This window comes from Beta vulgaris, chromosome 8 (assembly GCF_026745355.1).
Source record: "Beta vulgaris subsp. vulgaris cultivar EL10 chromosome 8, EL10.2, whole genome shotgun sequence".
NCBI classification, from domain to species: Eukaryota; Viridiplantae; Streptophyta; class Magnoliopsida; order Caryophyllales; family Amaranthaceae; genus Beta; species Beta vulgaris.
Window position 1 is genome coordinate 58,616,328 of NC_079209.1, and position 15,903 is coordinate 58,632,230.

At 41.8% G+C, this 15,903-nt stretch overlaps 1 protein-coding gene across 1 annotated transcript; it reads right to left on the reverse strand.

The window, feature by feature from the left end:
- On the reverse strand, positions 1 to 5,513 carry LOC104902201 (polyol transporter 5). The gene is made up of 3 exons (XM_010689900.4): positions 5,085 to 5,513; positions 1,598 to 2,218; positions 1 to 816 (listed from the first exon to the last, which is right to left on the reverse strand). The coding sequence occupies exons 1-3, from the start codon at positions 5,212 to 5,214 to the stop codon at positions 80 to 82; spliced, it is 1,488 nt and encodes a 495-aa protein (XP_010688202.2). The 5' UTR covers positions 5,215 to 5,513; the 3' UTR covers positions 1 to 79.
- Positions 5,514 to 15,903: the final 10,390 nt, after the last annotated feature.

The following is a 15,903-nucleotide window of genomic DNA, read 5'->3' on the forward strand; positions in this document are numbered from 1 at the left end:
TGAAAAATGAACCATTATGATCAAACATAAACACTTTGATACAATAAATTAGCCATTTAGTAGTAAAAATATAGTAATTTCAAGTCCCACTCATTTCATCACTTCCCTCATCACTAGTTTTCTTATCTTCAAACAATTTCCCTATTTCCTCCAAACTTTTCCCTTTAGTTTCTGGCATAAAAAAGAAGAAAAAAACTGTCCCCAAAACCATAATTCCAGCCAATATAAAAAACACCCCACCAAATGTTATCTTTTTTGTAACACTCAAAAATGTCATTGACACAACTCCACTAACCAACCTATTCACAGACACTGCCAAACTAGTCCCTTGGGCCCGAAGCCTCATTGGAAAAACTTCTGATGAGTAAACCCAAGTGATAGGCCCAAGCCCAATAGAGAAGAAAGAAACATCAGCACAAACAGCTATGACACAAATAACAATGGCCCAAGTAGGCTTATGGGCCGTATGTTCAAAAAACATGGACCCAAGGCCTAATGTGGATAAGGCTATAACCATACCAGCTGAGCCCAATAGAAGAAGAGGTCTTCTACCATATTTGTCTAAGAAAAGAGCTGAGATCATAACAAAGGTAGCTTTGGCTGTTCCCATTATGACATTGATGGCAAAGAGTTGCTTCTTCTTCTTAATTCCGGCGGCCTTAAAGACCTCTGGAAGATAGTAGATTACGGCGTCGTTGCCGGAAGCTTGCATGAAGAAGTTGATACCAATGGCAGCAATTAGGATTCGGCGAGTTGCTGGTGTTGGCTTCCATAAGAGCTCCTTCCATACACTTTGCCCCACAAATGAACTTGATTCTGCCAATAAGATAATTAGCCCCCATATAAAATCAATAGATTAAACTATGTAAAGAAAGAACAATAATATATCAAAATCTTATGTATGTAGAGTATTGTTTATTACGGATTTTCACCAGACACCTCTGAAATTTCACGAAATGCATGAAGTATCCTTCATCTTCAAATATTCACTAGATACTTCTTAGGTTTGCCTATTATGTAGCACACACCTTTGCTTAGATAACAAATGTTTACTTTATAACTTAATTGACCTGAAAGGCTGAAATCACTTAAATCTAAATCTAAATTGCCTATTAATCCACACTACGCCAAAAATGTTATTTTATAGTGATACAAATTACCTTTATCATGCGTCAATATAGCTTTAATAGTGGCCAATTAAAGTACCTTTTAAACAATTTCTTTTGCTTTTGAAGGAACTTTTTGGGCATAGAATGGCATATTAGGAGAATTAGGATAAAGGTCAACTGATTTTGGATCATTTAAGCTAACAAAATCAACATTGATAGGCTATTAAGAGTGTCTGGTACATTATATGCAAACATAAGAGATACCTGGTGAAAAATATGTGTTTTTTTTATTATTATTATGTCAACCAATCTAATTTAGCATATGTCAAATCAGTAGTGAAACCTTGACCTTTAAAGAGTGTCAGTTACTTGTGGGATTTGATTCCATAACGTGAAGCTCATTACGAGCACTGATAATCAATAGGAAATAAAGAGAAAAAAGATCAAAATGTAGGCAACAAAACAAATCATCATAAAAGAAGCATTACCATGAAGCTCCCAAGCTCTAGTGATCTCCCTAAGCCTAACTTCAGCTTCCTCCTCATTCTCAGACGTATTAACCAAAACAGTTTTCGCCTCGATCAACCTTTTCTTCATGACAAGCCACCTTGGTGATTCAGGCATAACAATCACTCCCATTCCAATACCTACAGCAGGAACAGCAGCTAACAACAGCATCACCCTCCAATTCCAATGATTTGGTATCCCAGAAAAGGCATAGTTCACAACATAACCAAGCAATATTCCTATAGTTATGAAAACCTCAGGCATTGAGCCTAGGAATCCTCTTGTCATAGCTGGTGATATCTCAGCTGTGTAGACGGGAGCTATCATGAGGGAGTAGCCTACTCCTATACCCGCCACGACACGGCCTGCCATCAGGAAAGGGTAGGAAGGGGCTAGCCCCATTAGGAGGGCACCTATGAAGAAGGTTGTGGCTGCTAAGACGATGGTGTATCGTCGTCCAATCATGTCTGAAGTCTTGCCTGAGAGAAGGGATCCTATTAGGGAGCATACATTGAGGGAACCTATTAGGATTTCTTCTTGGGTTGAGCTGATTTTTAGGTCCTCTTTTATGTATAGAACTGCTCCACTCATTACTCCAATATCTGCAAACACAAATGTTAAGGTGGAAACAAAAGTAACTGAGAGGCCGCAAATCAGACATAGGAAATTCAAATCTCAAGTGAGCAATAATACAATCTCGCAGAGCATCTGAAGATGTGCATAATATAATACTCCCTCCGTCCCAAATTATTTGCTATATTTGTTTTATCACAAAGACCAAGGAGCAGGGAAAAAAAACGCGGTCGCGGTCGCGTTCGCGGGAACGGTCGCGTTGTCGCGGGAACGGCTTGTAACGGCGAAATAGAACGTTTCGCGGCCGACGCGGCGTGAATTTTTTTTAAAAAATTCACATTAATATGTTTTAACCTTATTTGCATTTTTTTAGTTTATGAAGCATTATTAGAACATAATATAATCAAATCTAATAGATTATCATGTTTCCTCAACTATATAATTAAATCATAAAAAAAAATTGGCCAATGTTTGAAAAGAACGGATGTAACGGGGATAAAATCGTTCTAACGCGGCGAGTTCGCGTTACGGAACGGACAACGCGGCGAGAAGTACGTGAATTTTATTATGGCGTTCCGTAACGGGATTTCGCGGAACGGCAAATCCAAAATCCGTTACAGAACGGCCGTTCTGTAACGGAACGGGAGAGTTTTAATTCCATGCCAAGGAGGGAGTGGGGACCACGGACATAAATGGAATTAACAAAAAAGCAAATAGGTAAATTGTGGGACCTATGTATTATATATGGAAATATTTACAAAAACCAAGGAGGGAGTGATGACAAATTTGTAAATAAAGTGTGGGACCTATGTACTATATATGGAAATATTTGCAAATGTAGCAAATAAATTGGGATACAGACAAAATGTAGCAAATAAATTGGGACGGAGGGAGTATCACCAATATAGAGAAGAAGATAAGTCATATCGTTATCCTGACGAAAAGTGAATAAAGAGTTGTCACTATGAGTAACAACGTTATATTTTATCAATTAGCTTGAATGAAAAACCAAGTAAACAGTTAATATGATTTCTTTTGTTTCATCTTGTGTCCTATTATCTCCTATGTTACCACTATTTCATTTATTCATCATTAAAATTAAGTACCAACTTTGAGTTAGCATGCTACTGGCACGATCCGGGACATGAGGCACCATAGTGGGCCGTGAGTCACATATGGACATCATTTTCAAACAATTAGTACAAGAGCAACAAACTAAACTGAACTGAATTGAAATTAAATTTAAGAGTACTAAACATGTCGGCCTACTTTAAGAAAAAAAAGGGGATTCAAGGTAGCCTGGTGGCACAACATAACACGTGGACCAGGCCCGACGCAACATAACACATGGACCAGGCCAGGCACAACATGGTCCGTGGACAACTCTTCATGGGTTGATGTGGACGGTTGTTCTGGTAATTTGGTACAAGTCCAATAGTGCGAAGGTTAAGGTTCTTATATATTTGGGTGATGTAAATCCCTGTAAGTCAGTTCATTTACTACATCATATTCATACCTATTTGATTGGTGAATGGTTCTTCCATTTTCTAGCCACAATGACATGATTGTCGTCATTGAATTTTGATGATATAGAAATATATATGTATACGTGAACACTACTAATTGGTTGGGAACTTCCCAAACCTTAAATGATTCACCAACTTTATCAAAAGAATGACATGAAACTGAGATATTTCTCTACAAAAGTAGTTGCAAAAATTTCATTAAATTCTACCTATGGAAAAAAAAATGATATAAAATATCATTAGTCAAATTATACAATGTCAATTCAAATCCGAAAAACAAACTTGGCGTTAAATTTTTTTAAAAATCAAGTAAGAAGAAATCCTCTAGGCTCCCTTTATACATGGCCCCACCCAGAAGCCCATTACAAGCCAGAGACCCCAACCCCTTCTCCCCTTAAATCTCAATCTCGAGTAAATACTTGGAGTAGGAATTGAACTCTAAATCTTTTTAGGAAAGATGGAAAAGCTCACCATTTGAGCCAACTCCAATTTCTAACTTGACGTTAAATGAGAGAACAAGTAAACAAAGTCTTATGAAAACTCAGAGTTATCATCAACTTGGAGGGAATTTCGTCCACTAGCTCTAGTTGTAACTTGTAAGCATTAGACACCAACATGAACAAACGGTTAGATTTTTTTGTTTGTTTTGAGTCTATCCTTGTCCTTGGCACCTTCTACCAATCTCCCTCTTACAACAACAACAAAAAAAAAAAAAAGCTTGTACTCCCATGTATGGAAATGATCTCCTAGGATCATTCACCATATATTTTGCTTTGATTCTTAGTTTAGGGCTTCCCTAACCCGTCTTTCTTACCAAAAACACAATCATCTTGTTGGCACGAGGAACTGTACTACGTGACACTCATTTTTACTGATCGATAACTTATTAGACACTTTGATATTCGTTTACTTTTTACCTTTATTTTTAGTAACTCTTTAAAAGATTTTTTAATACTACTTAACTATTTACTTAAATTTATTTTTCTTATAAATTTTTATTTAATTAATTAACGGTCTAACCATTAGCTTTTCGAATATTCTCATGTGAGGTGTTATAAAGTACACCAACATGAACAAACAAAAACATATACATCATATCTACTATAAAAAGTGGGACAACCAAGGATATCTTGACCTAATGGTTAAGATTGAGATGCTGTGAACTATAGGTCACAGATTCGAATCCTCCCTCCTTTTCTTTGTACTATTTTTTTTTTTTGAGGAGATCTTTTCTTTGTACTTTATACTGCCTTCGTGACTCATATGGATAAAAAACATAAAAAGTGGGACAAATGATTTTAATTCATTTCTCTTCTTTCGTAGAAGGTCGAATTTTCTAAGTGAAAGAGAGGATAATAAGAGAACATACCATAGCCAAGTAATATTGAGTTGGTAGAAGCCAAGAGAGCACAACCAAGAGCATACTTATTCATCTTCACCCTTGATTTATTATGAGCTTCCCTTGTTTTTGATTGATCTTCAACTTCAATTTCCTCCATCTTTTTTCTGAAGATATTGAAATTCTCTCTAAAATATGATTTTCTTCTTTCACTTGTTAGGTTGGATTATCACTCAGAGTGCATGCCAAATTCAGAAAGGTTTTTAATGAGAAAAAAAATCACAGTTTTGGAAAAACTATTAAGTATATTCTTTTTTTTATAAAGGAAATAATATATTTTTAGAGAAGAGGGAAAAATTGTGTGTTTTTATGGCAATAATAGGCAACAGAGTAATTAGCATCTCAACAGCATGAAGTGTAAAAAAAAAAAAAAATCTGTCAAGTGTAATTAATGTGATTATATGATACAAAATGGCAGTCTGGCAGTTACATATATAGACATAAGATAATTTTGTCTTTATCTAAGAATATCCAACCCCACGTAAATTCCATTTCATTTTAATATAATTTAACTAAATTTACTGAAATACAGTAAAATAAAGTTATATAACTGAGGGCTGTTCTCTTTGACATAAAACAGTTGAACTGAATTGAATTGAACTGAACTGAACTGAAATGAATAGTGATATGTGAGAGTAAAAGTATTGTCAAGAGCTGAACTGAACTGAACTGAACTACACTGAACTGCAAATAAGCTGTGGAGAACAGACCTGAATGTTTGTATCATGATCATAATAAAGATGGTCGTGAAAATCAAATGGATCATAATTATCCTAGCTCATAATTTAGTACCTAAAATCATTCTAGAAGATTTTCATAGTCGTTTTTATTTATGACCATGATAAAATTTTGTTAAAATTGGGTGTTTTACCTCAATTTTTTCTGAAATTGGGTGTCAATACTTGAGTTGAGTGCACCAGAATTACCACATTGAAAAAAGATATTGGGGCCCTAGTATTAGAAATAGACACACAAAGTGACATTTTTGCATGCTAGACTCTTATCTTCTTTGGTGAATATTTGCATGTTAGTTGTTCAACTTTAGTGTTTGTATTTTGCACCTTTTTAGTGGGATAGCATAGAGGTGCCTTTGAAGCAATGACCTTTGTATGAGATTTGTATTTGGAGATGTATTTTGTACCATATTTTTGTCAATGGGGGTGTCCATATTCCCAAGGAGGTAAGAATTTAATGGTGTATGATTTTTTGTGTATGTAGTGAAACTTTTCATAGAACTGTCGTTGTAAGGAATTGGGGTTAGCTTAAGTGGTGAATTTTTCCATCATTCCTAGTAAGGCTAGAGTTTAATTCCTACCCCCAAGCATCTGCTTGGGATTTAAGGAGAAAGGGAGGTTGAGGGTGTCTGGCTTGTAATGGGCGTCTAGGTGGGGGGTCTTGTACGCGGGCAGCTCCGAGGAATTCTTGTTACCAAATTTTCAAAAAAGAACTGACATTGTAGTTTTTGGTTCATAGATTTAAGAGGCAAAATTAGAGATAGTATATTGGAAAACAAATTTTGAAATTTGCAATCTGCAATCAGAGATTTTAGAGGCAATTTTTTTAAAATTAGTTTATGAACATTTGATAAATGAGAAGCAAATTTGAGAAAATCTTAGTTTTTGGAGTTCAAATAATGCATGCACAAATGTGAATGAGAAGGCAAGATTTGAGATTAAAGATTGCACAAATGTAAGCTGACACAAGCTTGCCGGCCCTATTGGTGGCCCATGTAAAAACGAAGATCAACAAGGAAACAAGGGGGCAATTAGTAGGCCTACAGGATCAATTTATACCTAGCTATAAAGTCATGTTTTTTTGGACTGAACTGAAATTGAATCTGTGAGAGAAATTTATCTGAACTGAATTGAAGTGAACTTTCATTAATTTAGTCCAAAAGCACAAGGCTTTATGTGATAATTACATGGCACATGGGCGATTATGACTCGACAAAATTGGTTATTATTATGTTGAGGTGGAGATTGATCCATCTACCCACTGGTCACTTGGTAGGGTATTCATCAGAAATAGACCAGTAAAAAAGTTTTCTTTTTTTATGAATGTCTGTCTCTAGTGAGTAGACAAAAAAATTTCTTCATTTATAGGTCTATCGCCTGGAATTGATAACATGACAAGATGATTGTCGCGGAATATACTTAGTGATCCCCATTAATGTGAGATTAAAGAATTAAGAAAGTAACCTATGTGAAAGGTTCGATTCATACCAAATTGTGTATGTATTTTGTTTATGACAACTTTTTAAATTGTAATTTAAGCTTCTATTGTATTATGTTATTATGTAATCTCATAACAAAAATAATTATTTTATTAATATGGTTTAGATGATGGTAATTCTTTTGTGGTTCAAAATACCATCAACATTTACATTAGAATGACTTTGTTTCAATGTAAATGTTGATGGTATTTTGAACCACAAAAGTATTACCTTTGTAGTGGACACGCTTTCCCCATACCGTTGAATTGATGTATGCAAGAGAAGGGGCGAGAACAAAATATTCCCTCAGTTTTTTTTTTTTTTACTTATAACAATTTGACTTTTACGCTTGTTAATATTAACTTTAATCACTAATATTTTTAGTTACTAATAAGTATAAATTATAAAAAATAGACATCCGTAAAATACATTGAGACGAATCTAACAAAATTACACATAGTTTTTCCTAAACTATATATCAGCAAAGATAAGCTAAGTATAGTTTGTAAATAATGTAAAAGTCAAAACACTACTACAAGATGGAGTCAAAATCAGTAACGAAGAAGAGATGAGAAGAGGGTGGGTGATTTTAATTTTCTTCCTCTTTCAATAAATCAAATCTTTCCCGATGGATAAAATGTGGTAGGAATATGAGTCTTCATGTTTTCTCATAAAATTAAGGGAACCCAAATATATTCTTCTTCGGTTTTTAAAAAGTGAAACATTTCTCTATTTTTTGTGAAAATTTTTCGAAAAAAAAATATTTCACTTATTTTAAAACGAATGAAGTATAAAATGTCTCGCATTTTCTATAAACTTAAGGGAACCAATAAAAACATAAAATGTAATTTTGCTTGTAGTTGATGCTTCACATCCACGCAATAATCTTGCATTAAAAAGATATTGAGATTCAAGGCCTCATAAGTCATAAGTCATAGGGGATCCAAGTTGCATCTTGGCATCAGAAGGATCCAATGTAATAATAGTGAATCCTTTTCAATTTTACATTTAAAGTAGTCAAAGTCCTTTCAACTTTAATTAATGAGAATAGACTTCTGGTATATGCACTATTACTTGGCATTCCACCAAATTTCATCTGAGTATCGACTCTTTTTCTTTTTATCGTCTTTAACATTTGCCTTGGCACTTTCTCAAAAGCTTCAATAGTTGATGTACACTTTCGATCTTCATAGCTTAGTGGTTATGTTAAGCAACAGGGTGTTGTAGTTTGATTAATGTGGAACAAAATCAATGAAATAATAAAGGTGAGAAAATAATAAAAATGAACAAACAAAGAACACAAGTATTTACGTAGTTCAGTCAAATTAGACTTATATTATCCACAGGTGGAGGATTAGAGCTTCTTCACTATAATAGAGAAAAACAAAGAGAATGATTACAAGAAGTCCTAAAATTACTAGAGGCTAAAAGTGTTTCAAATATTGTGTGTTAAATAATGAATATCAGGGTTCCCTTTTATAACATAAGGAACCCCGTACAAAACCCTGAAAGATAAACTAAAACGGAAATAGTCAAAACGCGTCCAAGCTAAACCACCCGATTGGACAGTCAATTTCTCCAAGTCTTCTGACGTCGTGGGCCTGATCAGGAGACGTCCGTCCGGTCGTAATTCACGAAGGTCGCCTGATCGGGCGGGCATACGAAAATGGACTTTGATGAGTTCAAGACACCGAACTTTCACAGGTTGCTTGGTTAACAATTTTTTTTTGATAAGTGTTTGGGCCCATTAAATCCCTCCAAGGAAATCATGCCACGTGGCACCGCTACCTAAGGATCGTGGGTCCCACCAGAATCATCCAGTGAAAAGGTATCACCAATCCCCAAGTGAGCTGTCATGTCCAGCACACCACTTTATGGAAATTCTCACCACTATAAATACCTCTTGTCCCATCAATGCAAAGGTATTGAATACTCACCTAACTAACTTGAGCTTCTCACTCTAGATTCCCTCTCTACCTCAATCATCAACTGACTTGAGCGTCGGAGGGGCGATCCCGGAACAACCCCCGGGGTAGTTTTTCTGTGTTTTGCAGGTTTCCGGTGAACTGATAACCCCCAGCTCGGACCTAAGGACTTGTTCAGCACAGACATTAACCTTAATTTCTAGACAGAAACAGTTTGGCGCCGTCTGTGGGGATAGTACAAAAAGTTACTTCGCCACCACTTTCGAAAGACTCTCTTGCTGCTCAGCAGGACTTAATCACAGTGCTAGTCAGCCATGGACGCACCTCTCCAAGAACGCCCGTAACAGATCTACCCAACCTCAACAAACTGAGAGGGAACCCTCACCCCAACCAAGGAGGTCAGCACGAACTAGATCCCCATCGGTTCATACACTGGACCCTAACCTGGAGCTCTCTCAGGAACTTCAGCCTTCTCCCTCTCGGGAAATACAACGCGCTGACCCCCAACCTCTACTCACAGCTGACATTGCACTCATAGCAGCTCAGCTGCAACAAACCTTGCAACAAAGCATTATGCAGATGCTGACCACTCTCCAGCAAGGGCAAGGGCATAACCAGCTCAACCTCCAGCAACGTGAGGACAACATTCAGAGGCCCTCTCATAGGGAAGAGCGAAACCCTCGCTCCCTTCATGACCAGCCTAACCGGCAAAGGTCAGCTGCTCGGGAGCTTAACCGGTCTCAAAGGCCCCCCTCCCGGCAGGATGAACGCCCTCCTCCGGGCGAGAGGTCGGCCCCTCGGGAAGCCGCTCTCCGAAGGGAGGAGACGCATGTCTCCAGATCGCCAAGGGGGAATCCTGGTCGCAAGCCAGAGGATGCTCGGGATTTCCTTAACGAGAAACGAGGAGTCAAGGTATGATGCTCGTCAGTCCTAGACCGCAAAGCGCTCAGCGAGAAGGACACGGCGACTCCGCTCAATCCAAACCCCTGAGGCTAGGAAACGGGAGCCTGAAGTTCATGACTCCGTTCAGCCGGGAAATCATTGGCACCCAGACCCAAGGGAAGGTAAAACACCACTAATTGAGCCATTTGCGGGCCTAACCGACCCGGAAGATCACATGGCCACATACAAGGCTCAGATGAGCGTGCAGACCAGCTGTGAGGCCACCTGGTGTCGGTTCTTCCCCACCACACTGAAGGGGCTCGCGCTGAATTGGTTCCAAGAGTTGCCGGCGGGAATCATCACCGACTTCTCGGTGCTAGAAGACATGTTCACTCATCAGTTCGTGGCCGGAAAGAGGCAAAAGAAAACTAGTTTGCATCTCATGGGGGTCAGACAAGAAAAGAATGAAAGTCTAGCCGACTATATAAAAAGATTCAATGAGGAATCTCTGAAGGTATCCGACCTGCAGGATGCTGTGGCCTTTGCTGCTCTCATGTCCGGATTGCAACCTGGCCGGCTAAGATGGACATTGGCCGAGAGTGAGGTCAGAACCTTCTCAGAGGCCATGGCAAAGGCTCAAAGATTTATCCAAGCGGCGGATATTTGCCGCCACTCGGAAGAGGGAAGTAAGAAGAGAAAGGAAGAAGGAAACAACAGAGATCAGCCCAAACAGCAGAAAACGGGCGGTAGGTCGGATAGGTTCACTGATCATGGAAACGACCCTCGTTTCAATAAAAATAGAAGAGAAATATACCTGGACATCAAGCACAAGTCCATGCTGCCCAATCCCCAACCCATCCGGACCTCAGCTTACCGGAGGGACAAAAGCCAGTGGTGCGAGTACCACCGGGAATGTGGTCATACCACAAAAGATTGTAGGGAACTGAAGAAGGATTGGACAATCTAGCTGACCAGGGGAAGCTGAACCGCTACCTCAAGCACACGAGTGAAGAGAAGGGAAGCAGAAGGTCGGTCAGTCCAATAGTGGGGACACTGAAGGCTACATTGGGGTCATCTCGGGTGGCTTCGCTTCGGGGGCCTAACCGGCCGAGCCAGGAAAGCTCATCTCCAAAACCTCAAGCACCAAGTACTCGAGGTCAAACCAAGCCGGTCGGACTGTCCTGTGATGACCTTCGGGGAATCCAGTCGACCAGTCAGCGTACCCCATGATGACCCCTTGGTCATCGAGCTCAAGGTAGCCAACTCCCGGGTAAGGCGAGTCTTGGTTGATAGTGGGTCGTCCGCTGACATCATAACTCTAGAATGCCTGAAAAAGCTGAAGTACAGCGAAGAGGATGTCATACCACTCGACCAGCCACTCATAGGCTTCGGGGGTAACTCGGTACAACCTGTGGGATCGATAAAGCTCCCTACTCGGATGGGTGAGAAAGGCAAAGGCAGAAGCCTACCGATCGACTTTCTAGTGGTCGACATCCCCCTCCCATACAACATAATAATGGGGCGACCCACTCTGAACAAAACAAAAGCTGCTATCTCCACGTACCAACTCCTCATGCAGTTCGAAACAGATGAGGGGAAGGTCGGAAAAATTCAGGGAGATCAACAGGCTGGACGAGAATGCTATGTTAATAGCTTAAAGAGCAGAACTGAGATCGACGTCCAAGAGGACTCGAAGAAGAGAAAAAGGGAAGAAAGTTCACCAAGGAACTTGGGGGTGTACATAACAGAAAACCCCAAACAGTACGAACGACCTCAGCCAGCTGAGGAAGACGAAGAAGTAGAGATCGGGACAGAACCCGGTCGGACTGTAAGAGTGGGCAAGGCCCTAAACCCAGAAACAAGAGCACAAGTGTGCAAGTGCTCAGGGAATACCAGGACGTGTTCGCCTATGAGGCCTCAGAGATGCCGGGCTTGACCCCAAAATTATGTGTCATGAGCTGAACATTAAGGAGGGTATCAAGCCGGTCAAGCAAAAGCTAAGGCATCAAGGTCCGGAAAGGTGCAAAGCTGCCGCAGGGAGGTAAAAAACTGCTCGAGGCAGGATTCATTGAGGAATGCCAGTACTCGGAATGGCTGGCTAAGTGGTATTGGTGAAAAAGCCGAGCGGGGCTTGGCGCATGTGCGTGGATTTCACAGACCTGAACAAGGCCTGTCCGAAAGACAACCATCCTCTGCCCAAAATAGACAGGTTAGTCGATTCGACAGCTGGTCATGCCCTTCTAAGCTTCATGGATGCTAATGCAGGCTATCACCAAATTCCCATGGCGGAACATGATCGGATTCACAGCTTTCACCACCCCGCAAGGGGTATACTGCTATAAAATGATGCCATTCGGACTGAAAAATGCCGGAGCCACCTACCAGCGGACAGTTAATAAAATTTTCAGTGATCAGTTGGGCGGAACATCGAGGTGTATGTTGACGACATGATCGTCAAAAGCAAGGCCCACTCTGATCACCAGACGACTGAGGGAGACGCTGAGCACACTGGGAAGTATCGTATGATGCTCAATCCTAAAAAGTGCGTCTTCGGAGTGAAAGGGGGTAAGTGCCTCGGATTTCTGGTAGATGAAAGGGGTATTGAGGCCAACCCCGACAAGATCAAGGCAGTTCTGGAAATGAAATCCCCCCGGAACGTCAGGGAAGTGCAGCGCCTAACCGGATGTCTAGCTGCCCTTGGACGGTTCCTATCACGGTCGGCTGATAAGAGCCTATTCTTTTTCAAGGCCCTTAAGAGAAAAGAGTTCGAATGGGACGAAGAAGCTGAGCAAGCCTTCGCCTCCCTCAAACTTCATCTTCAACTCTCCCAAGCTCATGTCCCCCTTGCCGGGGGAAACATTGTTTGTATACTTGGCCGTATCCGAATACGCCCTAAGTGCTCGTTCTGGTAGCCGAAAGGGAAGGGACGCAACACCCGGTCTACTTCATAAGCCATGCCTTCCGAGGGGCAGAAGCAAATATAGTGAGGTGGAGAAGATGGTCTTCGCCCTCGTCATGGCAAGCAGAAAGCTGAAACCATACTTCCAAGCCCATCAAATCAAGGTCCTTACCGGACAGCCTCTCCGCAAGGTCATAGAAAGCAGGAACCACTCCAGTCGGATGACTGATTGGGCTGACCAGTTGGCTGATTTCGGCCTGGAATATGAGCCCAGAAGGGCCATCAAAGCTCAAGCCTTGGCGGACTTCATAACTGAATGCACAACTCGGCCCCCGGTCGGCCAGAATGAAGAGTGGGAGCTATACGTGGATGGTTCTTCCACCAAGTCAGGATGTGGGGCGGGGCTAGTGCTTAAGCCCCCGGTCGGAGAAAAAATGGAGTATGCAATCAAATTCGAGTTCCTGGGGTCGAACAATGAAGCAGAATATGAGGCACTCATCCTCGGACTTCAGCTGTGCATTCTTGCAGGAGCCACGGCCATTGAGGCCCGATCAGACTCACAGCTTATAGTGGTCAGGTCTCTGGGGAGTACGAGGCCAAGGAGGACAATATGAGGAATGTATCTGGCTAAGGCACAAGAGTCATCAAAAAACTCTCCCATTTCCGCATCAGCCACATACCCAGGTCGGAGAATCAGCAAGCCGACGCCTGGCTCGTATGGCTAGTTCAGCAGAGGGGTCAGCCCCTCGGACTATCATGTGGGAGGTGCTTCGCCAGCCCAGCATCAATGCCAAAGAACAGTGATTCTAGACCGAACGGCCACTTGGATGGATGAGGTGGTCGGATACTTAAGGGATGGAGTCCTCCCAACAGATGCAAAGAAGCCGAAAGGATCAAGCACCGAGCAGGTTGGTTCTTATGGCATGACGAGCAGCTCTACAAGAAGTCATACACGCACCCATTGCTGAAATGCGTAACCCCTGAAGAGGAAATTACATCCTAAGGGAAATACACCAAGGGGCTGTAGTAGCCATCAAGGGGGGAGAACCATAGCAGGAAAAGCTCTAAGGCTGGGTATTACTGGCCTACCCTCAAGGCAGATGCACAGAATTGGTAAGAAGATGTCCATCTTGCCAAATCCATTCGGATATTCCCAGATCCCCAGCTACCCCCCTCAATCCAATTCAGGCAGTTCTACCATTTGACAAATGGGGCATGGACCTGCTCGGCCCATTCCCACCAGCATCGGGTCAGCGGAAGTTCTTGATAGTGGCCATAGACTATTTCACCAAGTGGACTGAAGCCGAACCCCTTGCCTCCATCACTGACAAACAAGTCCAAGCCTTCATTTGGAGGAACATAATCACAAGGTTTGGGATCCCCGAGCCCTGGTCTCGGACAATGGTCGGCAATTTAACAGTGGACCAACTCGGGAATATTTCCGTTTTGGAATACAGACCAGTTCTCTCCGTGTCCCGACCACAAACTAACGGCCAAGCGAAGCGGCCAATAAGATAGTGCTCAAGGGGATAAAAAATCCCTTGACGCAGCGAAAGGGGCTTGGGTGGACGACCTACCTGGAGTCTTGTGGTCTGCTCGGACAACGGTAAAGGAAGCAACGGGACACTCCCCGTTCGGACTGGTCTATGGTAGTGAGGCAGTACTGCCCGTAGAGGTCGGTATCCCATCGCCTCGGATCACCTTTTATGACTTCGAGCAAAATGAAGAAGAAAAGCCTGTCAACCTCGACCTGCTGCCAGAAACAAGGGGCAACTCATTGTTAAGGTCGATCCGCTACAAGCAAAGAGTAACTCGGCAGTTCAATCGTCGAGTCAAGTCAAGGCCGATCCAGCTCGGAGATTGGGTGGTCAGGAAAGTCGAAGCTACGGGGCTATCACATCTGAAAGGCAAGCTAGGGGCCAACTGGGATGGTCCTTACAAAGTAACCAAAGTCATCAAGCCTGGTACATTTCAGCTCGAAATCCTGAAGGCATACCACTTGCTCGGCCATGGAATCTGGACAACTAAAGAAATACTATGTATAGTCAATTGCAATTAGGGGCATATAGCCGAGATACTGGCCAGACGTGGCATGTAGTCACTCGGTTTGTAAGACTTAACCAGTCAATCTTCTAAGTTAATAAAAAGACTTAACCAGTCATTTCAATTGTTCGAATTAAACTTAACCAGTTTCAGTGCTCGAATTTAGTCCGACAACTATATTCTTTCGAAACTTAACCAGTTTCAATCCAATTGTTCGAGTTAAATCCGACCAGCATTATCAAGCAAAACTCAAACCAGTTCGAGAATCTATACTTGAAGCAAAAATTACAATCGACAATAATAAAAGGTGCTCGGATAAAATAAAGAAGACTTTTATTAAAGTTAGAAAAATATTACATCCTAAAACCTTGGTACTACCAAGGCTAAGAGCAAAAAGAAAAACAAAATACAAGTCAAACAAAGCCTAAGATGCAGGGGCGTCGGTCGGCTCATTGGTGCTTCCATGATGCTCCTCGGACCTGGCCACCCCTTGGTCTTGTCCCTCGTCAGCCACCGCCTCTTCCTCATCCTCTTCATCACCATCATCGTCATCATCCGAGAGGCCAATGTGCAATTCCGAGAGGATGGCCTGATCCTCCTCCTTCAGGAGAGCTTCGTAGTCCCCATGACCTCGGACCAAGGAAGAGAGGGATGCGATCTCTCCAAGGCCGCTTTCATCCTCTTAAGGGCGCCATCTACCCCCATCTGCTGGCGCGTAGACCGACCTCGTTGACGAACAGTTCGCAGGCCTTGGTCTCCTTCCAACCCGCAAACCATTGGTCCTCGGTCTTGGGAGCCTTCTCCAGCTCGGCAAGTTGGAATCGCAGC